This window comes from Natrix helvetica (genome assembly GCF_964273705.1).
Source record: "Natrix helvetica genome assembly, chromosome: 6".
Lineage (NCBI taxonomy): Eukaryota > Metazoa > Chordata > Lepidosauria > Squamata > Natricidae > Natrix > Natrix helvetica.
The window spans coordinates 82662624-82688853 of record NC_138553.1 but is presented as its reverse complement, the minus strand read 5'-3'; the positions used below and the strand labels follow the sequence as shown (position 1 = coordinate 82688853).

The 26230-nt window shown below is 40.5% G+C and overlaps 1 protein-coding gene across 1 annotated transcript in view; it reads left to right on the top strand.

Annotated features, from left to right (window-relative positions):
- Positions 1 to 7385, top strand: part of CACNA2D1 (calcium voltage-gated channel auxiliary subunit alpha2delta 1) — a 333903-nt gene extending 326518 nt beyond the window's left edge. The window contains exon 40 of the mRNA XM_081957523.1: positions 7287 to 7385. Coding sequence (XP_081813649.1) covers positions 7287 to 7298 — 12 coding nt within the window. The 3' untranslated portion in view covers positions 7299 to 7385. The remainder of the gene's footprint in view (positions 1 to 7286) is intronic.
- The last annotated feature ends 18845 nt before the right edge of the window (positions 7386 to 26230 follow it).

Genomic DNA, 26230 nt, shown 5'->3' with positions numbered 1-26230 from the left:
AAGATAGTGGCTTTGCAGATGTGCCTAAGATGCTTTGCACAAAATGTGAGTCTACTTTCTACTTTATTTCTGAAGAGGAGGAGGAGAAGGAGGAGGAAGGAGGAGGAGGAGGAGGAGGAGGAGAAGAAGAAGAAGAAGAAGAAGAGGAGGAGGAGGAGGAGGAGGAGGAGGAGGAGGAGGAGGAGGAGAAGAAGAAGAAGAGGAGGAGGAGGAGGAGGAGGAGGAGGAGAAAAAGAAGAAGAAGAAGAAGAAGAAGAAGAAGAAGAAGAAGAAGAAGAAGAAGAAGAAGAAGAAGAAGAAGAAGAAGAAGAAGAAGAAGAAGAAGAAGAAGAAGAAGAAGAAGAAGAAGAAGAAGAAGAAGAAGAAGAAGAAGAAGAAGAAGAAGAAGAATCATCTTTGTGCAATGGGACTAAACTTAGTCAATCCAGAAGCAATGCAAGGAGCTTTTTACAAGAGAGATTACTAAGGTCTTTAATTGTCTAATTTATAAAGTAGGCCCAAAGGAAAAAAGAATCCAGATAACATTCATTCTGTTCTGAGAACATGGCATCTCTGCATGTAGGGTCAATGATTGCCCAGGACTTTATACAAGCTTCACAAAACAGAGCCAGTGCTTTCGAAATCTGCTCGAATTTCCCTTTCTACTTCGTAGACTTTTGCTAGCCTGTCAACTTTGGGAGGAAAGTCTAGCCATGTTCATTTTACAGATTAGGTCATTTTATGCGGTTCCGGTTGCCACATGTCATGCTTTCTGATGGTTTCATAGCTTGAAGCATTCATCGCTTAGATCTATCATAAATTGGAACAACAAGGTAGAGTATGAGTCTTCAAACTACGGCCCGGGGGCCTCATGTGGCCCACCAAAGCCATTAATCTGGCCCACATGGAACCACGAGGCTGCCCCGCTCACCCTTTTTGGGCCAGGAGGCCAAAAAACAGGTGAAAATGGCCTGTTTTTGGCCAAAAAAACAAGCTTTTTCTCCCTTTTTTTTGCCTGCAGAATTCTTCTGGAAGTGGGGGAGGTGAAGAATGGCATGCATAGATGCCTCAGGAGGCCAAAAAATGGGCCCATTTTTCACTTCCCCCACCTCCAGAAGATAGATAGATAAATAAATAGAGAGCAATAAACAAAGAGAGGGATGTAGAGAGAGAGAGAAGAGAGGGAGGGAGAGAGGGAGATAGACAGAAAGAGACAGAGAGAGGGAGAGAGAAAGAAAGAGAAAGAAAGAGAGAGAGGTAGAGAGAGAGGAAGAGAGATTTCTCAAGCTCCTTGGGGCTACAAAACTGAGTTTCCTGAAGTTGACCACTAGACTCCTAAACAACTGGAAAAAAAAACACGATCTAGTAAAAAGAAAAGGCAACCCAATGAGCAACTTGCAAACAAAAGCAACTAAAACACCCCCAGGAGCAAAACAAATTAAAGTTAAATTTGTGTGTATTGTTCAATGGACTGTTAAATTGGCCATGCCCACCCAGTCACATGACCACCTAGCCACGCCCCCCCCAATAGTCTGAAGTACCATGAATTGGCCCCCTGTTTAAAAAGTTTGAGGACCCCTGACACAGAAGCTCTCATGGTTTTGGAGGATCTGTCAGAAGGTGTAGGGTCTCCTGCTTGGGCGGGGGTGGGTGGTGGACTGGGTCCCTTCCAACTCTGTTAATCTGTTAATAGGGTATGTCTAGTCTAGTGAAAAGAAGGACTAGAAATGAAGTGAAAGCAGGGTTGCAACATTTGAGGGGCTGTGACAAAGAAAAGGGGGTCAACTTATTTTCCAAAGCACAAGAAGCATAGAAACTGATCAAGGATGGAAACCTATCAAGGAGCGATCCAACCTAGAATTAAGGAGAAGCTTCCTAACAGTGGGAACAATTAACCGATGGAATGTCTCAATTGCTTCCAGAAGTTGTGGGTACTCCATCACTGGAGGTGTTTAAGACGAGACTGGATGGCCATTTGTCTGAAATGGTATAAGGCCTTCTGCTTCAACAAGGGGTTGGACTAGAAGACCTCCAAGGTCCCTTCCAACTCAGCTATTCTGTTTATTCTGTTAAAAGCAGATGGTAGTAATGTAACGTCTCCAGGAAGTAGACCTTCTACAGCAATGAATGAATCCCTCTGGTCACTAATGCATTATTCACACATCTGAGAATGATGTGAAGATGCTTCCAAAGTGCAAAAGGAATCCCGTTCTAGTAATTACCTGCGATTCTTACTTCCTTTTGTCAGGCTCCTGGGATTTCCCCAGCAGCCAATTAGCAACCCGATGACAGAAAGACTGATTGTAAAATTCAAAGGCAGAGATCAGACTGAGGTTTTCAAATGAGATGGAGAAGACTTCATAGCCACAAAGAGTGTGGAAAACAAAGCTGTGGTCCTTAATTACTTCTGCAGAGGGGGAAAATAAAAGAAATTTCCTAAGTGAGGAATAACATAACTGCATCCAGTTTTGGTCGCCACGGTGTAGAAAAGATGTGGAGACTCTAGAAAGAGTGCAGAGAAGAGCAACAAAGAGGATTAGGGGATGATTGGAGGCTAAAACATACAATGAACTGTTCAACATTTGGAATACTTGTAGCCAGTTCTGGTCAACAGATTATAAAAAAGATTTTGAGACTCTAGAAAGAGTGCAGAGAAGAGCAACGAAGAGGATTAGGGGACTGGAGACTAAAACATATGAAGAACGGTTGCAGGAACTGGGTATGTCTAGTTTAATGAAAAGGAGGACTAGGGGAGACATGATAGCAGTCTTCCAATATCTCAGGGGTTGCCACAAAGAAGAGGGAGTCAAACTATTCTCCAAGGCACCTGAAGGAAGGACAAGAAGCAATGGGTGGAAACTAATCAAGGAGAGAAGCAACTTAGAACTAAGGATAAACTTCCTGACAGTTAGAACAATTAATCAGTGGAACAACCTGCCTCCAGAAGTTGTGAATACTACAACACTGGAAGTTTGGTCCAGAATGGTACAGGGTCTCTTGCTTGAGCAGGGGGTTGGACTAGAAGACCTCCAAGGTCCCTTCCAACTCTGATATTCTGATTACCAGAGAACTTTGACTTAGAGGTGTAAACTTCGGCATAACAGAAGATGCGTGCAATCAGTCAAGAAGGCTTCCTTAAAATGACTTCGGAGTTACTCGCTCTAATTTTGAACTGCCATAAAACATAATTAATTGGATGATATTTGAATGTAATGACTTAACATTTGGCCTAACATTGATAATAAAGCTCAGCTTGGCACTTATGAATGATTTTAAGGCACTTTTTCAAAGTTTATAATAGGGATTCTGATGGAAACCTGGGTATGATATTGTTCCAATGTACAAGATTGATATGAATTCTTTAAGGGAATATCAAATATTCACTATAGTCCTAAATTAGACTCCATTTAATATAAATGTATGCGCATGTAAAAGAATCATGAAATACAAGGGGGAAAATCATATACTTTCCCTAACTTAATAAAACCCTTGAAGCAGGACCAAGAATTTGATTTATTAAATAAACACAATCTCAGTTGTGGACGTCTGCACATAAAATTGTAGATTTTTGTTTCATTGTCTGTTGACATCAGTCCAGGATTTCAGCTGTTCTGATCAGGCAGATATTTCAGAAAATGAAGGGAGGAAGAGACACTGAAAGGTCTTTTAACTGAAGAGAATATTTGCTGAGTTTTTAATATCCGTGTTAGAATGAATTATTATATTCACGTGTTGGCATCTCTGTATGTGTGTGTTTGTGTTGAGCAATTTGTTTCATGCACTCATCTGGTACTGCTTACTTTCTCTCTCTTTAACGTCTTATTTTTTGTTTTTGTTTATTAGTGAGATGTGTAAAACATTGAGTATCTTCAGAAATTAGTTTCATTTCAATAGCTCAGAGATACTGGTATATTTAATTGAACAGAATGGGATGGAATGGGATGGAATGGAGTAAGGTAAGGTAGGGTAGGGTAGGGTAGGGAGGGCAATGCAGGGGAATGGAATGGAGTAGAGCAGAGCAAAGCAGAGTAGATTAGAGTAAGGTAGGGCAAGGTAGGGTAGAGTAGGGTAGGGTAGAGAGTGGAGTGGAGTGGAGTAAGGTAGGGTTGAGTAGGGAGTGGAGAGGAGTGGAATGGAGTAGGGTAAGGTAGGGAGTGGAATGGAGTGGAGTGGAATGAACTAGACTAGACTAGATTAGGATTTTCATCTGTGGACTTTCTTGTCCACAATTTCTTGTCCACAATTGTGGACTTTCTTCTCCACAAATGATGGATGGAAACCGATCAAGGAAAGATTCAACCTAGAAATAAGGAGGGATTTCCTGACAGTGAGGACAGTCAACCCATGGAAGAGAAGTTGCCTTCAGAAGTTGTGGAAGCTTCATCCCTGAAAGCTTCCAAGAACAGACTGGACAGCCACCTGTCAGAAATGGTGGAAGGTCTCCTGCTTGGCTGAGGGACTAGATGACCAACAAGTTCCCATCCAACTCGGTCTGTCCAAACTTTCTTGGAGAAAGGGCTTGCATTCGGCAAAATTCTTTGTGATTCCCTCGGCCATTGTCCCTTTAGGGTGGTTATTAATACGGCTGGATTATATTTCAGAATAAATCCTATTACACGCATTCTGCCTTATGGCTTCTTGTCATGTAAGTGACGTGAAATTTCAGTGGCACTCTCTCAAATAGAATGGTATCCTGGCTTCTTTGGTTTTGTTCCCGGCCGGCAGTTTCCGATTCATATATGTAGCATCCCTTCACACATGTTCCTTGTTCTAGCGCAATATGAATTTTAATGCCACGGAGAGGTTCCATGCTGCTGTGATTTCTGATGGAAATCGGTCGACTCCCCAAGGATGGCATTTTACGGTTGAAAGAAAGAGAAAGAGAGAGAGAGAGAGAGAGAGAAAATATGTGCCATAGATTTTAAAAGAGGATTTGACATGATTTTCCAGACAGACAACCTTGTGTTAGGATCATATTTCATTCGTACACACAACCACCCCCCAAAATATCTGGAATGGTTTATCGTCACTTCGGGAAAGATGCTATGAATTTTCTGCTTTTAAATATAGTCTCCTTCCACAATACGTTCCTGTGAATGTGGGATAGGAAAGATATTTTTCTTAAAGGGAAAAAAAAGTAACATTGGAATACATGAAAGCAGGCGTTCGTTAAAATTCTTGCCAATGAACACGTCCCAGTTTTGATTAACCTATTAGTGCATTAGAAGAATATAGTATTAATCATGGTTAGTGAAACTTGGCAATGATTAACTAAATGTCGGTTCTTTATTATTGAGGCATTATAATCTTCTAAGGGGGAATTATTAATCAAGATTTTATCAGTGCTAATAGAATTGTTGCCTGTGTCATTGTTCCTTTCTCATTCTCCTCCTCCTCTTCCTCCTCCTCGTTTTGCTGTATACCTTCTCCTTCTCCCTTTCCCTCTCCTTCCTCAATCTCCTTTCTTCTTCCCTCCCTCTCCCTTCATGTCACTTCCACTTCTTCTCCTTCCCCCCTCCTCCCTTTCTCCTTCTCCCTCCCCTCCCCCTCCCCCTTCTCTTCCTTTCTCCTCCTCCTCCTCTATAATCCCCTTCACCTTCTTGCCTCCTTCTCCTGTCTACAGTATCTTCTCCTTCTCCTTCATTCTCCTTTTCCTCCTCCTCTCTATAATCACCTTCTTCTCTCCTCCTCCTCATCCTGTCTACCATATCTCCTCCTCCTCCTCCTCCTCCTCCTCCTCCTCCTCCTCCTCCTCCTCCTCCTCCTCCTCCTCCTCCTCCTCCTCCTCCTCCTTTCTATAATCCCCTTCACCTTGTTGTCTCTTTCTCCTCTCTACAATATCTTCTCCTTCTCCATTTCCTCCTCCTCCTTCTCTTTCTCCTCCTTCTTTCTATAATCCCTTTCACCTTCTTGCCTCCTCCTCCTCCTCCTGTCTACAGTATCTTCTTCTCCTTCTCCTCCTCCTTCTCCTCCTTTCTATAATCCCCTTCACCTTGTTGTCTCTTTCTCCTGTCTACAATATCTTGTTCTCCTCCTCTTCCTCCTCCCCTTCCTCCTCCTTCTCATTTATTTCCTGCTTTTTGTAGTCTGCAGTTCTAATATCTGACCAATATATCTTCACCACTGGGGGCCCTTGCAGTAGTCTATGGTCCTCTATGGTCCATTCTTATTCTAACCCTTTTCACTGTAGCATCATTATGGCCTGGCAAAGTCAATTTCCCTAACTCATCTTGCCTTGATAACATCCATGAACGGTGGGTTGGGTTTTTTTGGCATGGGTACAGATTTGGTTTTCCACTGTTTCCTACAATTTGGGAAAGGTCCCTCAGCCTGCCAGCTTTTCTGGCTGTCTTTTTAAAAATCCCAATAAAATGTCAAGGCAGGCTATATCTATGCATTTGACAACAGGCGCCAGGACGACTGTTTGTTGTGGTTTTGACAACAACGGAGGTCTCTGCTCACCCTTTCTCCCCCCTCCCAATTCAGACTCAGATCTGGATGAAGCTGCTACGATCCCGACATGAAGACCAGGGATGGAATGCCAATAGATCACACTTTCTTTTAGCTTCGGAGTGCCAAATGCAATTAGATTGAACCAAATGGAGCCTTCGCTTTGATCCAAGCTCACTGTGTTACATTTTGACAAATACTTGGAGTGCTGAATTATTTATTTATTCATTCGTTCTTTCAATGTATATGTGCAAGCTATTTTTTTTAATTTTTTTTACATCGTTATGATTGGAGGAAGAGAACCAGGTAGAACATTGCAAGAAGCTGCTCTCCTAAGTGGGGTCGGCAACCTTAAACACTCAAAGTGCCACAAAGGTCCTAACCGAAAGCCTCCCGTTCAATTCTGGGAGCTGACCGGATGTCCAGTTCCCCCACCATAGAGTCTCCTCCTAGCACGTCCTTTTTCCTCTGCTAGCCAGAAGTCCAGTTCCCCCACCATAGAGTCTCCTCCTAGTGTGGCACCCTTTTTCCTGCACCTGTCCTAACCGAAAGCCCTATCAATTGTGGACCTGATCGGTGACAGGGAGCCGCAGCAGAGGGATGAGAGAGCCACCTGTGGCTCCAGAGCCACAGGTGGGCTCACCCCTGTCCTAGACCTTATCAATTCAAAATATTGTTGAGGACTTGCTGCTTAAATATTCATTGTACACCAAAAATGTAACCAATTGAGATTTATTCAAGCTTTCTTTCTCTCAAGCTATTTTTTCTTTGTAGTGTAAGTGGGGATTTTACGTTTAAAGACTTCGTCTTCCGACTTTAAAAGAGTCCATTTAAATTTTAATTCTTTAATTACGCAGGGCTCACGATAGCCATGTTGCAATATTTGAAGAGCTGCCACAAAGAAGAGGGGATCCACCTGTTCTCCAAAGCACCTGAAGGCAGGACAAAAAACAATGGATGAAAACTCATCAAGGAGAGAAGCAACCTTGAACTAAGGAGAAGTTTCCCAACGATTAGAACAATAAACAGTGGAACAGCTTGCCACCAGAAGTTGTGGCTGGAGGTTTTTAAGAAGAGATTGGACAGCCACTTGTTCAAAATGGGGTTTCTTGCTTGAGCAAGGGGTTGGACTAGAAGACCTCCAAGGTCCCTTCCAATTCTGTTATTCTGTTATGCTGTTATCCTTCCTTCCTTCCTTCCTTCCTTCCTTCCTTCCTTCCTTCCTTCCTTCAGAAGATTGAACTAGAAGACCTTGACGATTCCCTTCCAACTGTAATCCTGTAATCAGTAAAAGATGTTAATTTCTATGACTATTTCCAACAATCACTTTAGCTATAAATTAATTTCAGTTACTTTATTTAAATTGCAACACCACTGATGTTTTTCCTCCCAGTTGCAGATGTTGAAACGGGCAACTTTGAAAACTGCATGAAACTTTAGAATCTTAAAACAAAAAGGGATGGTTACTTTATAAATTTAATGTTTCACTCTGTGTTCTTGTTTGCATCGATAAACAGAAAATAATTTTAGCTCTGGTTTCTGGGTACACTTTCTCCTTTGAAATTAAAAGAAAAAGAAGAAGAGGAAAAATCATGTTCTTAATTTACATCCTTTTTTAATGCTACATGCTGAATTAATTATGAGGCCCCAATTTTGCCAGGCTGAAAACATATCTCAAAATGTCCCGAGTTTTTCCCCAAAGTTGATGCATTTCAACAGTCACCGACTTTGTGCTAAAAGGAAATGAGATAATAATGACCATTGCTTAGTTTCGTCCAACTAGAAATTTTTGAAGTGATGATGAAAGAGAGTTGAAGTATCTTTAAAACTAACAGCTTATTTTCTGAAGTTAGGAAGAAAAAAATTTGTGTGGTATGTTTTGGAGATCAGGCCTGGGCAGAAATAATACATGGCGTTTTGCATTCACATGGACACAGTCATCGAATAAAGGGTGGGATGGAATGGAATGGCTTTGGAGAGAAGAGAGAGGATGCAGAATAGAATGGAATGGAATGGAATAGAATAGAATAGAATATGGGAATAGAATAGAATATGGGAATAGAATAGAAAATGGGAATAAAATAGAATATGGAAATAGAAAAGAATAAAAAATGGGAATAGAATAGAATATGGGAATAGAAAAGAAAATGGGAATAGAATAGAATATGGGAATAGAATAGAATAGAATAAAATATGGGAACAGAATAGAATAGAAAATGGGAATAGAATAGAATAGAAAATGGGAATAGAATAGAATAGAAAATGGGAATAGAATAGAATATGGGAATAAAATAGAATAGAATATGGGAATAGAATAGGATAGAATATAATAGAATATGGGAATAGAATAGAATAGAAAATGGGAATAGAATAGAATATGGGAATAAAATAGAATAGAATAGAATATGGGAATAGAATAGAATAGAATAGAATAGAATATGGGAATAGAATAGAATAGAATAGAATAGAATAGAAAATGGGAATAGAATAGAATATGGGAATAGAATAGAATAGAATAGAATAGAATAGAATAGAATATGGGAATAGAATAGAATACAGGAATAGAATAGAATATGGGAATAGAATAGAATATGGGAGAATATGGGAATAGAATAGAGGAGAGGAGAGGATAGAATTTGAATGAAGAATAGAATCAAGTAGAATAGAGTAGAGTAGAGTAGAGTAGAGTAGAGTAGAGTAGAACAGAACAGAACAGAACAGAAGTTCTGTTCAAGTTTGTGCTGTGTTTGCAGCTGAAATGAAACACAAGTTTGGGGAAATTCATAGAAAACAAGTCACAAATGGAGCATCTTAGAACTGCCCCTTCCCTATCATTGTTCTTTCACAATGTTCTTTTCTCTTCATCTCAACTCTCTTCCTGTGAGTTGAGTTTTCCCAAAGACATCCGTTGGGGACGAACATCAAAATGAAAGCACTCAGTGCTGTTGTAGTTGAGAAGGGGATTAATAGCTCTTTGCAAAAGGTCAAACGGCCTTCACCTAATTACTGCTTCTCCTTTGAAATTATCTCTGCAACTGCATGTCGACAGTGTTTATATTGGGAGAGCTGGACATGAAATTACAAATCTTTTGTGGTGTTTTTTTTTATATAAAAAAAACAGAAATGCCTCCCGATTTTGCAAACTGAGAGGCAAGGCGGACCAAAATGAACTCTATGAACTGAAAAGGGAGAAATAAATTGAATCCAGGACTGGCATATTTGCATTTACAGTGTACAGTTTTTTTTTTTTAAAAAACAACAACCCTGCTTAAACTTTGGAGATTGAATGTTTTGATTTGAATATCTGCAGACTCCTATGGGCTATTTAGGAGCCCATTTATGCCATCTCTCCTCTCCTCTTCTACTGATTTAACAGAACAACAAAGATTGGAAAGGACTTTGGAGGTCTTCTAGAATAGAATAACAGAGTTGGAAGGGACTTTGGAGGTCTTCTAGTCCAACCCCCTGCTCAGGCAGGAAACCCTCCATCACTTCAGACAAAGGGTTCTCCAACATCTTCTTAAAAACATTCAGTGTTGGAGCATTCACAACTTCTGGAGGCAAGTTGTTCCACTGATTAATTCTTCTAACTGTCTAGTCCAAACTTTTGCTCAAGCAGGAAACCAAAGGCAACTAGTTGTCCAATCTCTTTTAAAATCCTCCAGTGTTGGAGCACTCACAACTTCTGAAGGCAAGCTGTTCCATTGATGAATTGTTCTCACTGTCAGAAAGTTTCTCCTCAGTTCTAAATTGCTTCTCTCCTTAATGAGTTCCCACCCATTGCTTCTTCTCCTTCCTTCAGGTGCTTTGGAGAATAGGTTGACTCCCTCTTCTTTGTGGCAATCCCCCCAATACCAGAAATCCTGCTATCATGTCAGCCATAGTCCCTCTCTTCACTAGACTAGATATTCCCAGTTCTTCGTCCAAGGTCTTCCTTAGGATTCTTAAAGGCACTTGACACTTGGAAGTTGTGGGGAAGAACAGATATGTGTGTTGGTATATACATATACATATATCATGTCCCCCCTGGTCCTTCTTTGCATTAAACTAGACCTACCCAGTTCCTGCAACCGTTCTTCATGTTTTAGCCTCCAGTCCCCTAATCATCTTTGTTGCTCTTCTCTGCATTCTTTCTAGAGTCTCCGCATCTTTTTTACATTGTGACGACCAAAAGTGTTCTCACCGTTAGGAAACTTTTCCTTAGTTCAAGGTTGCTTCTCTCCCTGATTAGTTTTCACCCATTGCTTCTTGTCTTGCCCTCACAGGTGCTTTGGAGAATAGCTTGACTCCCTCTTCTCTGTGGCAGCCCCTGAGATATTGGAAGACTGCTATCATGTGCCCTACCTATTAAAGAATTAAAATTTCAATGGACTCTTTTGAAGTAGGAAGACAAAGTCTTTAAATGTAAACTCTCCACTTACAGTACAAGGAAAAAATAGCTTGCGAGAAAGAAAGCTAGAACAAACCTCAATTGGTTACGTTTTTGGTGTACAATGAATATTTAAGCCGCAAATCCTCAACAATATTTTGAATTGATAAGGTGTAGGACAGGGGACAGCAATTTGCGGCTCTGGAGCTGGTTGTGGCTCTTTCATCCCTCCTTGATGAGTTTCCACCCATTGCTTCTTGTTCAGGTGCCTTGGAGAATAGCTTGACTCCCTCTTCTTTGTGGCAACCCCTGAGATATTGGAAGACTGCTATCATGTCTCCCCTGGTCCTTCTTTTCATTAAACTAGACATACCCAGTTCCTGCAACCGTTCTTCATATGTTTTAGCCTCCAGTCCCCTCATCCTCTTTCTTGCTCTTCTCTGCACTCTTTCTAGAGCCTCAACATTTGTCTTATTTCCACAAATACTTCACTCACCTTAGCACTGATGGGCTTCCCAAACCAACCCTTCCGCCGGAGAGGAGAGACAGCTGTCGTTGTTTATTGACGAGGCTGCACGAGGAGATGTGAAGGAATCTATGAAGTGTGTGCGGCTGACATTTGAAGCAAAGAATTGGATGCTTTATTTATTTTTTTTTGTTAACCTTTCGAGCAGCATATTGCATACATAGCGACAGTCTTCCCAGATTTAATTTGATTGCATTCAGGCATTAAAGAACTCCAATTCTGCTTTATCGCTCTGGCAAATGAACTCCCCTCTGAAATATGGCTATATAATTCTCTTAAAAATTGACATTTATTTCTTTTATTTCCTTGGATGCAGGGCATGGACATTTGTCTACATTGTCAATCCAAATGCTGTTAAGCAGGTGATACAACAGAAAGGGTGTTGGCGATCCATCAACTTCTTGAGGGATAAACATCCAATTAAATCTAACAGATTCCCTCTAGTCTTTGATAGCTGCTGCTGTCGTACAGGGGTAGTGAACTGTTATTATTATTATTATTTTTCCACCAGGTTCACCTTCTGTCCAAAGAACGTGACAATGTGTACTTACCAATATGGCGGTAATGTTAATGATATGCAAATAGCATTTGCAAAGATCATAATGAGGAACTGGTACTAATTGCATTTTGGCTGGGAATCTTTGACTTGGAGCCCATGAGCATATCGAGAAAGAGAAGGTTTTCAGGGGGGGGGGGGGAATAGTAATCATAAAAATCTATCTTTGGCTAAAACGGACTATGGAAAGTTTCCCGAATAGTAGTGCTTTGTTTCTCAATCATTACTCTGAATAATGCAACCATGAGCTCATCTAGTCGCTTTAAATGGGACTTACTACTTACAGAAAAGTACTGATGATGTTACCTAGTTTGGTAATGAAATGTCTGCAAGAAAACCACCAAGTGCAGAGACCACCAAGGATCCCATAGTCGTCCTCCTCCTCCTCCTCCTCCTCCTCCTCCTCCTCCTCCTCCTCCTCCTCCTCTTCCTCCTCCTCCTCCTCCTCCTCCTCCTCCTCCCTTCTAGCACTGATGATGTTCCCTTGTTGGGTCATGAAACATCTGCAAGAAAACCACCAAGCTCAGATAGCACCAAGGACCCTACAGTCATCGTCCTTCTTCTTCTTCTTCTTCTTCTTCTTCTTCTTCTTCTTCTTCTTCTTCTTCTTCTTCTTCTTCTTCTTCTTCTTCTTCTTCTTCTTCTTCTTCTTCTTCTTCTTCTTCTTCTTCCTCCTCCTCTTCCTCTTCCTCTTCCTCCTCCTCCTCCTCCTCCTCCTCCTCCTCCTCCTCCTCCTCCTCCTCCACCACCACCACCACCACCAACAACAACAACAACAACCCTCCTCCCTTCTAGCACTGATGATGTTCCCTAGTTGGGTCATGAAACATCTGCAAGTAAACCACCAAGCTCAGAGAGCACCAAGGACCCTTCAGACTTCCTCTTCCTCCTCTTCTTCCTCCCCCTTGCACGTCCCACTTCCTCCTAACACTGATGATGTTACCTAGTTTGATCATGAAAGGTCTGCAAGAAAACTACCAAGCTCAGAGAGCATCAAAGACTCCACACTTAATAGTTAGCATTTGCCCCAAATGGACAAATGTCATTAAAAAACAACAACAACACTTGTGGCTTATTTTAGTCCATACAAGGCTGGATTAAACCAATTACAGAGTGTCATAATATTGAAGGATGTGTAATTGTATCCCAAGTCTTTATTAATTTGAGATATAGTCCATAATATTCTACTTGCACTAAGTTATAGAAGTCCATCATGAATGAACCACGATGATATGATGGAACACCCATTGATGGATATTTCTTTATTATATTCCAGGGTTTCTTGGATTTGTTTTAGTCTTATTCTGGATGTTTTAATTGGTTTCTTGTGTCCATTTTTTATGCTCTCAACCACTGTAAATTCCATGAGTCTTGTTGGTTGTGGTAGATTTCATTCCGATAAACAATTAAAAAACAAAATTAATACCATCTCCATTTTATTAACCGTTAAAAACATCTGACCCCCATCTGCTGACTGACCGCTATCCATAAATTTTCTGGCCATTTTTAATTTTTAAAAAATTATCCAGTTTCATTAACTCCATATGTCACAATACTCTGAATATTGCTACTACCCTTATGTCTTCGCAATTAACTCTCATTGCCGGTTCTGATTGTTAGTTTCTTTGCGTACCGAAACAAATTGATAATGATTATTTTTTGTCTTTCAGTTGATCTATCCCTCTGAAAAAAAATAATATTAGGCATTGAAAGTTCCTCTTTGTGTTTTAGGGGGAAGCAACTCCAAATGTTGGCTTAGCAGCTGGAGAAACTCTAGGTTATGCTGTAGGAAAAAATGTCCATCTGGGTTCAGTTCAAAAGTGGGGAGAAAGACCCTGGAAACATGGAGGCTACTGTTCTGACTGAGGCCTCCCGAGATCATGAAGCCGACTCCTCATCCTGATAAAACCTCTTTTATTTAGCTTACAGGGAATTCCTCTCCAGCAAAGTCTTTCAAGAGATTTCACAACTACAGAGCTTTATCAGGCTTGGAGAGCTGCCAGGCCGATATCTTCTAAACGCCATGCTGTAGCAGCAATTCCTTGGCAAGAAATCAGGAACAGACCTTCACCCTAATGAATGGAACTAATTGTCTCCTGCAAACTCCACTCCCTTTTCGCTCCTCTTTATTCCCTGTCCACCTGTGGCCTTACTCCCGAGTCGACCCTTGTTCCTTAGCTGTTCTCTTCTCCTGGCAGCTCTGCTCATGCACACACAGGGAACAGGCTCCAGCTGTTCTTCTGCCCCACTGATATCTGACTCTGAAGGCAGCTGATAACTGTCAGAGGGCCCTGGCCCCATGTTTGCCTCCGACGCAGAGCCTTCCCCAGACTCCAGGACTGCTCCATGTTCCTCTCCAACGTCCTCACTGACTGAGTCTGCCACCAGCTTTGCTGGCCACTGGCAGGCCACAGCAGCTGCTTGGAAGGATGGTTTAGTGGTGAAGCAGAACCACCAAGCACATGTGATTTTGGGTAGTTGAACACATGGAGTAGAGAGAGAGAGAGATTTATACCCTCTCTTGGGCCGTGCCCTAGAGCTTCCTGTTCCTGTGGCAAGGGCAAGTACCTTATTGGTTGCTGTAAGGGTCATGTGCAATTCCTAGGCGTTTGTCTGAGATAAGCCTGGTTGAAGCTTGGGCTGATGTAATGTCCCCAGGTAAGTTCGCAATGCAGTTAGATGGGTAGAGGGCTAATCCTATCATGTTCTGAACACCATGTTTTAATCCCATCACCTTGGAGCTGAAGGGGGCAGGAAGCTGCTTTGTCTTTAAAAACATGTTTCTCCTTTTCTCATCCAGGGAAATATAATATTCTGCCTTTTTAATATTTCCCAACATATTTCATTCTTCTAGGAGAGGGTTGGGTGCTAACTTTCTACCATGCGATGTGACTAATGAATTCCGCCAGTTTGCTTTGGTGTGTAACTATGTTTTAAGCACCATTAGTAAGCGTAAAGGATGTTAACGTTTCCACATGGCCCTAAGGTGTATTATGATTTTTTTAAAAAACAGCAAAACAAATGTCCATGCTTGATTGATGGTACTTTAATTATGTAAGAATGTGAATACAGATTTAGCCTGTTTGTCATTCAATTTAAGAAGAAGAAAAAAGGAACTTCTCATTTGTGTTTTAGAAAAATGGTAGTAAGACGGCTGTTAAACCCATGAATAGCATGAGATTTAATACAAATAGTTATTGACTTACAACAGTTTGTTTAGTGACTGCCTTCTTCCTTCCTTCCCCTCTCTCTTCTTTCTTTATTTCTTTTATCTTTTATTTTTCTTTCTATTTTTTCATTCTCTTACTTTCTCCCTTCCTTCCTCTTTTCCTCCCTTCCTCTTTCTTTCTTTTTTCTTTCTTTCTCTTTCTTTCTCCCTTCCATCCATCCTTCCTTCCTTCCTCTCTACCTCTTTTGTTCTTTCTTTCTTTCTTTAATTTTTTTCTTTCCTTCCTTCCTTATTTTCTTCCATCCTCTCTCCCTTTCTTTCTTTTTTCTTTCTCTCTCTCTCTTTCTCCTTTCCTTCCTTCCTCTCTTCCTATTTTTCTTTCTCTCACTTTCTTTTTCTTTCTTTCTTTTTTCTCTTTTCCTTTTTCCTTCCTTCCTTCCTTCCTCCCTCCCTCTTTCTTTCTTTCTTTCTTTCTTTCTTTCTTTCTTTCTTTCTTTCTTTCTTCTTTCTTTCTTTCTCATACGTGCTTATGAAAGCCCAGCTGGTAAAACCCAGTATGAAGATTGTTAGCGGAACAAGCTATGATGCTCTTCATTAGGATGTAATCTTCCCATTTATATACTTTCGTAGGAAATCTCTAATGAAACATTTCATGAATGTCAGATATTATCCTGGCATTAGAAGGACTGTTTATAAACTCTCATTGACCTGAACACTGGTTGGTCCTTAGAAAATTGTAGGATGAGAGTTACACTAAAGAGAGCGATGTTTCCTCAATCTTGGCAGCTTTAAGACATGACGGAAGCTGAACTCCATACGACTTAAACTGGCCAAGGAAGAAAAACGTTGACTTGATGCCTAGGGAATCCTGGCTGATGTAATCTTTTCAGGTACCATGTGGTGAGTTTCTGTTTGCTAGATGGCTCTGCCTGAAGGGGGTAGATCTTTGTTATGTAGAATAGACTGGCTCAAGCCTTAATGGCCCATTGACAAAGGTCTGTGGGGGGGATGAGTTTCTACTTCTCTTTTGGGGAAAATATTCTGCCTTTTTAGTATATCCTAAAATATTTCATATTTCTAGGAGAGGGGAGGGTTACAACTTCCAACACCACCTTAGCAAATTTCAGACGTGGAGAGAACTGAACTCCTTCCATCTTAAAAGTTTCCAAGGTTGAGTTGAGAATGCTGATTTGCTAGCTAGGGAATCCTGAGAGCTGAAGTCCACATGTCTAAAACTGACCGAAGTTGAGAAATACCGAACTAGAGTAAGAATACCAACTTGGTGACCAGTTCATCGTTAGCGTTTCCCCTCTTTAGTTGTTATTTACATTTATTGGCCAAATCTGCTTTGAGGGTGGTGACTAATAAGAGGTCATGAGGTCACAGAGTGACCTTTCAAAGCCCCAAATCATTACTTTGGGCACTTTAGCCTGATGTCAACAGATGAGTTTGTGTTTGGAACCGGTTAGTATAAATCAGTTTGCAAAGACGTTGTGAAAACAAGTTGCGAAGGCTGCAGCTTTGGACTCAGTCCACTGAAAACAGTTTGTGAAGAAAAGAGGACCTGTTTTTCCCAGTTGAGCTGGAAAATGGAAGAGGAGCAACAATAAAAGAACACTTGAGATTGTAAATTTGTGAGCTCCACCAGTATTTCTGGTCACCCTTTCCCCCCTCCCCCTTTTCTCACTGCAGTTGTGTTTCTAGACTAGACTAGACAGAATAGAACAGAACAGAACAGAATAGAACAGAACAGGATATATAGAATAGAATAGAATAGAATAGAATGGAATGGAATGGAATGGAATGGAATGGAATGGAAGGGAAGGGAAGGGAAGGGAATAGGAATAGGAATAGGAATAGGAATAGGAATTAGAATAGAATGGAATGGAATGGAATGGAATAGAATAACAATAACAATAGCAATAGCAATAGTATTTAGAATGGAATGGAATGGAATGGGAATAGGAATCGGAATTGGAATCAGAATCGGAATGGAATAGAGTAGAATAGAATAGAATATTCGAATGAAGAGCACAAACAGCAGAACAGAACAGAACAAAATAGAATATAGTATTTTATTTGGACAAGTGTGGTTAGACACACAACTAATTTGTCTCCTTTTGTCTTCTACTTAAACATTCTAGATTTATTGCATAAAAGTAATTCCTGTTACCTGTTTACTCTGCATATTACTCACTACTGTCCAATAACCCAGTGTTGCCCGGGGATTTATTTATAGGGGGAAAATACCTGGACCAAACGTAATTTCTAATGTTGGATTTTCCCCCTTACCAGAGGGAGCCCCCTTGTGGAGTACTGTGAAGTACCATGGCAACTCCACTATGCTGTACAGTAGAAGTCATTTTACAGCAGTACAGTAGAAGCCATTTTAAGGCACAACAGGCTGCATCTTAACAGAACACACACCCCGAGGGATGTTAGGGGTGTCTTACTCCTCAGTATTTTTCTCCAGAGAGTAAGTCATTGTGTACCACGTTTAATGGAAATTGCTCAAGGCATTCCAGAGTTACGGCTGTACAGTAGAATCCATTTAAAGACACAAGAGGCTGAATCTTAACAGAACACACACACACATATAGATTACAAAATGAAAAAACAAAAAACAAATCCAGTGTCTCTCTTTGTGTGTGTGTGTGCCAGCGTGCCTGCACACACCCCAACCACTCATCCTAATGTCTGACACAACTGGAAGACTCTTAGTTTTGTTTAGCTGATTCAATGCAGTTGGGACATTACATTAGGGCATATTATGGTGATAAGCTCAATTCTAGATCCTTCTAAGAGAAGAAAGAAATATATTTTGATGAGTTCTGTCTCCAGATAACATGTGGGAGGAGTCACACAATGAAGGGAACCTATCGCCACTGTTTTCTCAGATCATGTGTTGATTTTAGGATATTTACTGTGAATTCAACTTATTAGCTCTATGAAGATCTCAATTGCAGTGCTCCAAAATATTGGAGATCACCACAGATGGGGACTACAGCCAAGAAATTAAAGGACGCTTGCTCCTGGGGAGGAAAGCTATGGCAAATCTAGACAGCAGACTAAAAAGCAGAGACGTCACCCTGCCAACAAAAGTGTGTCAAGTCAAGGCTATGGTTTTCCCAGTCGCAACGGATGGTTGTGAAGGTTGGACCATAAGGAAGGCTGAGCGCCAAAGAATGGAGGCCTTTGAACTCTGGTGCTGGAGAAGAAGACTCCTGCATTGAGTCCCTTGGACTGTAAGGCCATCCAACCAGTCAGTCCTAGCGGAGATCAACCCTGACTGCTCTTTAGAAGGCCAGGTCCTGAAGAGGAAACTCCAGTACTTTGGCCACCTCACTTGTTGCGTTGGGTCAGACACGACTTCGCAACTAACAACAACAAAGTATTGGGGTCTGAGTAGCATCCATGGCTAGTCGTACAATCTGAGCACTTTCAGGCAGCCATGTGCATGCACACACACACACAGACACACACATACACATGAACATATGTGCATGTTTTTATTATGTATGTGCCTTTTCCATCGGTCTCAAGCTGCCAAGACACAACTGCAGTTTATACAATGAATAAAGCTGTTGCATCTGGGCTGCAAATATACAAAACACCATTAGATGGCAGGACAGAGATGGAGAGAATCTGAATTCTTTAGTGCCAGCTAGTGGGCTCCAAGATGTTGCAATTTAGATAGGATCATGCCACCCTTGATACTCTAGGAAATGATGAAAGATGCTGAAATTACATGGTCTGACTAAGCATCAACTGATGCAACTGGCTGAAAAAAAATGGTAAAATAAGTATAATTTGCTGCTGCAGGCAAAATTGGATGTTACTGGAATTAAGGACTTGTGTTGCTGGCAGACAGATTATTCTGCAAAGTGCTTGTTAATACATATTCCATTCCAAAATAATATAGGAACAATTGTAATAAGTGTTGGGTAAATTTACCCTCTTCCCCCATTCTAACAGACCTCGTGTATAATGGAGAAATCCACAAATCTCAGTTTCCTCCTCTTCCTTCTCTCCTCTTCCTCCTCTTCCTCTTCTTCTCTTTCTTCTCCTCCTCCTCCTCTTTTCTTTTTCTTCCCTCCTTCTCCTCCTCTCTCCTCCTCCTCCTCCTCCTCCTCTTCTTCCCTCCTTTTCCTTCTCCTCCTCCTCCTCTCTTCTTCTTGTTCTTCTTCTTTTCCTCCTCTCTTCTTCTTCCTTCTATAGCAATTATTATTTCCTTTTAATGATTTGTTACCTTGTTGGATTATATACAGAAGGGTGACACTTTATGATGCGTGGAAGATTATCCTAGAAGCTTTTGTGTCAGGGTTCCAAAAACACCTCCAACGAAATAAAACTCCAAGGCTTGAGTTTCCTCAAAGTTCCACTTCATTAGAGATGCCATGTTGCCACATCTGAGAAAACCCGAATCTGAAAGCTTCCAGGTTTTCCCACCCAGTTGAAAGTTCAAGATCTTGCCCCCACACCCACAAGTCCATCCCATGGTCTAATCTTCCACTGCAATTCTGGCAGCTTCCACCCATCCAGTTCCGGCCAGGTGCAGAGACAAAGGATGACCTTGGCTTCCTAGAAAGAATGTTGTTATGGCTACATATCACCCAACTCTGTATAATCCTCCCTCCTGTTTTCCCAAAATGAATAGTAGAAAGTGTGGCAGGCTGAAATCCAAAAGAAATGACGGCTTGCAGGCATGACATATTTCAGATATTCTACTTAGAAGGAACCACCAATCTTGATATAGAAATCCAACGATGATCTCTCTCTCTCTCTCTCTCTCTCTCTCTCTCTCTCTCTCTCTCGAGCCAGTTCTGTTTGATACTGAAATTCTTTGTGCAGAGATGAATAGGTTGACACTGAAAATAAAGGATAAAGAGGAATCGGTGTACTTCAAGATATGGGGAAGATTTTATGATTGGCTAGAGAAAGGAAGCTAGAAAAGAAAGTAAGGAGAAGATATAGAACCCAGACGATGCACTGTTAAATGGAAAAGTGAGGGAGAAGGGGAAAACAGAAAAGAAAATATTAAATATACAAGTATATATTCAAGAGCAAGATATAAAGGGGTGGGGGCATAGTTAGAATAGATTAGCGAAGGTAGGGGAATAAGAAATGATACTAAATTATATTTGGGTTGACGGAAATACCATCCCAAGGAAACATAAACTGAGTTTTGAAATATACACCAACAATAATAGAAAAAAAAAGGGAGAGAGGAGGAGAGAATGAGAGGAAGACAAGGGAAAGAAGAAAGAGATAAGGAGAGGAGGATGGAAGGGAGAGAAAGAGAAGGCGAGAGGGTAGGAAGGGGAAGGGGAAGAGTAGGAGTAGGAGAAGAGGCCAAATTTCTGAAGGATCCCATAGTATTCTCTGTGATAGAATTGTTGTTTGTCACTGGAATATTGCAAAAGCCTTGTATTTCACTGAAAGGACATTTCTAAGGTTGTCCTAGAATTACCTGAAATGAGAAGAGATAGCATTTGTCACTGACCGAAATGGCAACTCTGGAACTTCTGGGAGGGCTGCATTTTCTCCACCCTTGACCTAAAGTACTGATTTTATCAAAGACCTCAGAGGACAGAGCAAGGCTAGTCCAATAAGTGCATCAAAGCAATGGAAACTCTGAGCGTGTTTATAATGGAAAAAGTGTCTTGCTTTGAGCGGGATAAAAACCATCCTATTTGGAACAGTCTATCAAAGAATATTCATTCTTAAGTTAGCGATGTTTTGACAGAACAGAACTTGGAAAGTCTCGGATGTCCACCTGGAACAAAACGCAAAATGTCTTAAGCTACTGCCATGGGCGGGGAAATGGGAGGTTGAAACAAACTTTTCTTTTCTTGAAACAAACTTTTCTTGTAGGTTAGAACTCACATATATCTAAACACATCCCACCATCCAAGCTGATGGTTATCTGTCACCTCACTTGTATAAAAAAATCTCTTCTTCTCTTCTCCCTTCCCTTCCCCTCCCTTCTCCTCTCCTCTCTTGTATTTTTCTCTTCTCCTCTCCTCTCCTCTCCCCTCCCCTCCCCCTCTCCTCTCCTCTCCTCCCCTTCTCTTCTCTTCCTACTTTCTCCTCCCCTCCCCTGCCCTTATCCATAAAAAAATATGGAACCCGTAATTGAAGCAGACTTGTATATGTTCACAATTCTGGGAATGATTTTGTTTTCAGGAGAAAAAAAATGAAAATAAGGAAAAATATTGAATGAAAAAAGGTTATGACAAAAAGATGCCTGTTAATGAGAGTCGGAAATTTATTTAAAACCAATTTAATTCATAAATCTCTAAAGAAATTAACACAGCTGTGTCCATTTAATAACATACTTTCTGACCTTAGTGCACAACTAACTTTTGGTTTTTTTTTATGCATTGCATTACCAAAAATGTAAGGAATTCTGTTTCATTTGTAACAGCAATATACCAATTTTTATCAATCAATTGAGAAATGCAAGCGCAGAATTAGGAAATCCGAATAAATGCGAGTGAAGTTAGGAACTTTCTGAAGTTGTCGTGGTGATCTGTCCTGTATGTCTCCAAATCAAGAGAAACGGCAACTTGTGGACCTCAACTCCCAGAATTCCATGCTGGCTGAGGAATTCTGGGAGTTAAAGCCCACGGGTCATGAAGTTGCCAAGGTTGGAGACCCTCACTCTAAATCTTCACCACGTGTAGAGAGAAAGGAAGATGGCTTTGAAAGAGGTAGACCAGATCTGCTCTCAAAGCCAGAAGAGGAAAAACATGACTTAAATCCAAAACAAGAAGTGATTTTAGCAGACACCTTTTTAATTCTCATGAGCATTGGGGGCGAGGAGGATAGAAAAAGCTCAGTCAGACTCTGCGAAATTCTGTTATTGCATCAATATTAGTAAAAGTAGTCTTAGACTTTATGAGGAATTGATTTCTCTGTTGGGTCTAGATTGTGGAGCTGACACCGTGCTTTGTCTATATTTTACAATGAACCCACAGTCTCCTAAGGACAAAACTAAAGGGAAGTCCAAAGATCACCCTAGGAAATGTCCTTACTACAGTTCTTCCGTTTCACGGTTTGAAGGTAGCACTTAGAAAGTTAGTCTCTTTTCTTTCAGTTGTCCATTTCTTGTAAAATCATCTGAACTGAGGTTCCAGGGAGAGGTTATTCCTTTGAAGATGGATGCCTGGCACCATGAATCAGCATATCCAGGAAAAGGCCTTCGACGAAGTATGAAGTCATGCTGTGGTGAGTATCACCTTGAACCATAGGAGGTAACTCCAAATATTCTATTGTTGGATCTAGATACCTATCAAAAAAAAAAAAGCAATTGGAACCAAGAAGAGAAATCCTGAAGCAATGCAGAATCCCCAAGTTACTAGTGGTTGCATCTAAGGCCATAGGTAGATACAATCCTGGGATGTATGAGACCCATACTGTCACTGGCTTCTCCATAAGGTCCTAAGGTCCGTTCTCTTAGGGACTGTCATCTACAAGGCCAACCTTCTCAGCTGCAGTCCTTTGTTCTCTAAAATTATTTTATTTCCAGGAGAAGAACGATGATGTTATGCGTAAGATGGTAGCTGGGACATGGTGGCTCAGTGGCTAAGATGCTGAGCTTGTTGATCAGAAGGTCGGCAGTTCAGCAGTTCGAATCCCATAATGGAGCGAGCTCCCGTTACTTGCCCCAGCTTCTGCCAACCTAGCAGTTCAAAAGAACGTAAAAAATGCAAGTAGATCAATGGTGGGAAGAGAATTCTCTGCGCCTTCGGCATTTAGTCATGCCAGCCATATGACCACAGAGACGTCTTCGGACAGCGCTGGCTCTTCAGCTTTGAAACGGAGATGAGCACCGCCCCCTAGAGTCAGGAACAACTAGAACGCATGTGTGGGGACCTTTACGTTTACCTAAGATGGTATCTATCTCCCCCATGAGTTGTATTTGGATAGTTATTGTTTAGTTTACTTTATTGTCACTGCACCTTGTACAATGAAATTAAATGCCACCTTCAGTGTACATTGTAACTATAAAGATAAAACACAAGCACACATCCTTTGCATTCTATACAATTGAACTGAATTGTTCTTGACGGCCATAGTCTTCTCTGAAATGTTCATTGTTAGTTTGCTACTTTGCTAGTTTAGTTTCCTTACTGTGAAAAGGGAGGTGCTCAGAATCTCCCTGGATGGGAGAAGCATATAAACCCCGATCAATAGATGTCGGGTAGATAGAAAATTTCTTCCTGTACTTTTCTCACTGTATTGGTGTGTGGAACAATCCTGTAGGGACAAGACATGTGTATTCTAAAAGTCAATAATATTGCTACTCTAATTCTATTGTGGGCTCTTAATGGTTGTAACAAGTTTACAAAGAACAGAATTAAAATGGAAATAACATGAACTAATTGATTTCCCCCCGAAATGATCTGTTCCCCATTTTCCAATGTTTCAAACAATAAATGTCTGTTTCCAGGGGTTTATAAAAGCTTAATTTAATGGCCTGAGGTTATTTTTATAGAGAGATCAAGAATAGAATAGAATAGAATAGAATAGAATAGAATAGAACAGAACAGAACAGAACAGAACAGAACAGAACAGAATTAGTGGAGTGGAGTGGAATGGAATAGGAAAGAATAGAATGGAATGGAATAGAATGGAATGGAATGGAATAGAATAGAATAGAATAGAATGGAATGGAATGGAATGGAATGGAATAGACGTGTGCCATAAGTTTGCCATCACATTGCTAGTCCATGCATGATATATATCACATCATGCTAAATAAATTGGTAAATACATCCTCCTCGAAGTAAGGTTCAAATTCACAGCTTATTTTTTTTCCAGCTCATGAAGCTGATACTCAGTCTTTGAATCTCAATCTTAGAGTCCAATTCTTTCTAGAATTGTCTGAGAAGACCTTGTGAAGTCAACAAGAGCTTGGATTAATCGTGGTTTTTTCCTGTCTCACTTCTTTCAGTGGCTCTCTTTTAAGCATGACAAATGTTACATCACTTTGGTTTGTCCTTAGTAAAACCTGGATCCAGCTCTTGGCTTTTTTTTGGTTTTTTAAAATCTGCTTGTTCTTAAACCAGATAAATTCCAGATGTCAAACTATAAACTTAAGCCTAATTTAAAAAAAAAAAGCACAAAAGGTCAAATTGTTTACATAATACTTTAGTTCCCCTATATTAGTCATATTTCCAGCTAAACTCTGTGTCAACATCTCATTTTGTGTGAAGAGATAGCTAAATTTTATTGGTTATGAAAAATAATATTTAAATTGTCTTCTGGGTGATTAAATGCTTCTACGTAACAATCAACAGCTTAAATGTCATAGGGATGATGAGCGATTCCACCTCAGAAGGTTTGAAGACTTGTGTGTTTTTCAATCATGATGAAGCATAAAACCCACAAAGTGATACCTTTATTAAACGCAAATGAAAGTAATACTTGCAATCATTGGAATTTCATAGAATAGAATAGAATAGAATAGAATAGAATAGAATAGGATGGGATGGGATGGGATGGGATGGGATGGGATGGGATGGGATAGGATAGGATAGGATAGGTTAGAATAGAATAGAATAGAATAGAATAGAATAATTTGGGCAAGTGTGGATAGACACACAAGGAATTTGTCTCCTTGTGTCTTCTGCTTAATCATTCAGGTTTTGTAGGAGAGGAGAGGAAAGGAGAGGAGAGAACAATACAGAACAGAACAGAATAGCTTTATTGGCTAAGTTGATTGGACACACAAAGAAACTGTCTTTAATTAATGATGAGTACTGAGGTAGCACTGCATTTATTTATTTGCTTTTTTGATTGTCTCTTTTGAATGGTATGTAGTTGTTGTTTATCTCTGTGTGCCGGTCAATGGCTGATTTGGGTGAGTGCCAGACTTCCAGGAATTCTCCAGCCTTTTCAACTTAACTTGTTTTAAGATGCTCACGGTTTCCCAGTTGAGATGGCGGTATCGTCCATCCATATGTTGTGCAACAAGAACGAGTTCCTATTGTGTGAAAACCACCATGCTCAGAGAGCTGCAAGGACCACACAGATTATGGCGAGAAGAGCATTTCTTACATCTTCCTAGATCTTTTTTCAAAGTCATCATTCTTCACTGGCTAATTGAACTGAAGTGTTTCTGAGCAATACTTCCTCCCTATTTTGAATGAGTCTCACATTCTCCATCCTTCACGCACACAGTCCTTCCCACAATAAGTAACATAAAACTGCCAATCATCACTATAGCATGATGTCATGTAAATGTAAAGCTTTACATACTGGTGACATTATATTAGTATCATATACTGAAACATGGTTCATTAATTACTATACTCTTACAGATAATTAAAATGTTCTGGTATCATTTCCCATCCCATCTGTTCCTTCCTTCCTTCCTTCCACGACATATTCCAATTTTTCATTCTGTTTCAATACAATAATTTTCCGAGCCTGCTAGATCTTGAAACGTAGTCTTCTTCTGTTCTTTATTTATCCTTTCTGCAGATTGTTCACCGCTTATTGCTAGCTTTTCCTGAATAATTATTCCGAACTGGGAATAAATCCAACTAAATTACACTCCGGGCCAACGCAAGGAACATTCTGATGGGCTACATTTTGAACTGAAAGTTTGGTCAAAAAAAAAAATGGATAAAGCATGGCCGTATGAATGAGTATTCAAATCCACTTAGGTGTTGATTATGACTTAAACCCTTTTTGATGGGCTTTGATACATTGGAATAAACTTATTCTTGTATGATCTACTGCCATGACTGATCAATATAATTTTAAGAGTCTTGTTCCACCAAGCATTCCTGATGGAGGAGACCATGGAGAGAGTTTTAAAAAGTCAAGATGTTGGCCACAACCACTTTTTTTTAAAAAAAGAAAGGATTGGACTTCAGTTAAAAAAGGACTAGGGGAGATATGACAGCAGTGTTCCAATATTTGAGGGGCTCCTACATAGATGAAGGGGGAGGTGTCAAACTATTTTCCAAAGCACCAAAAGGCAAGAGGAGAAACAATGGATGGAAACTAACCAAGGAGAGGAGAAACCTAGAACTAAGGGGAAATTTCCTTTACAGTGAGAACAATTAACCAGTGGAACAGCTGGCCACCAGACGTTGTGGGTACTCCATCACTGGAGGCCTTCAAGAAGAGACCGGACAACCATTTGAATGAAATGGTATAGGCTCT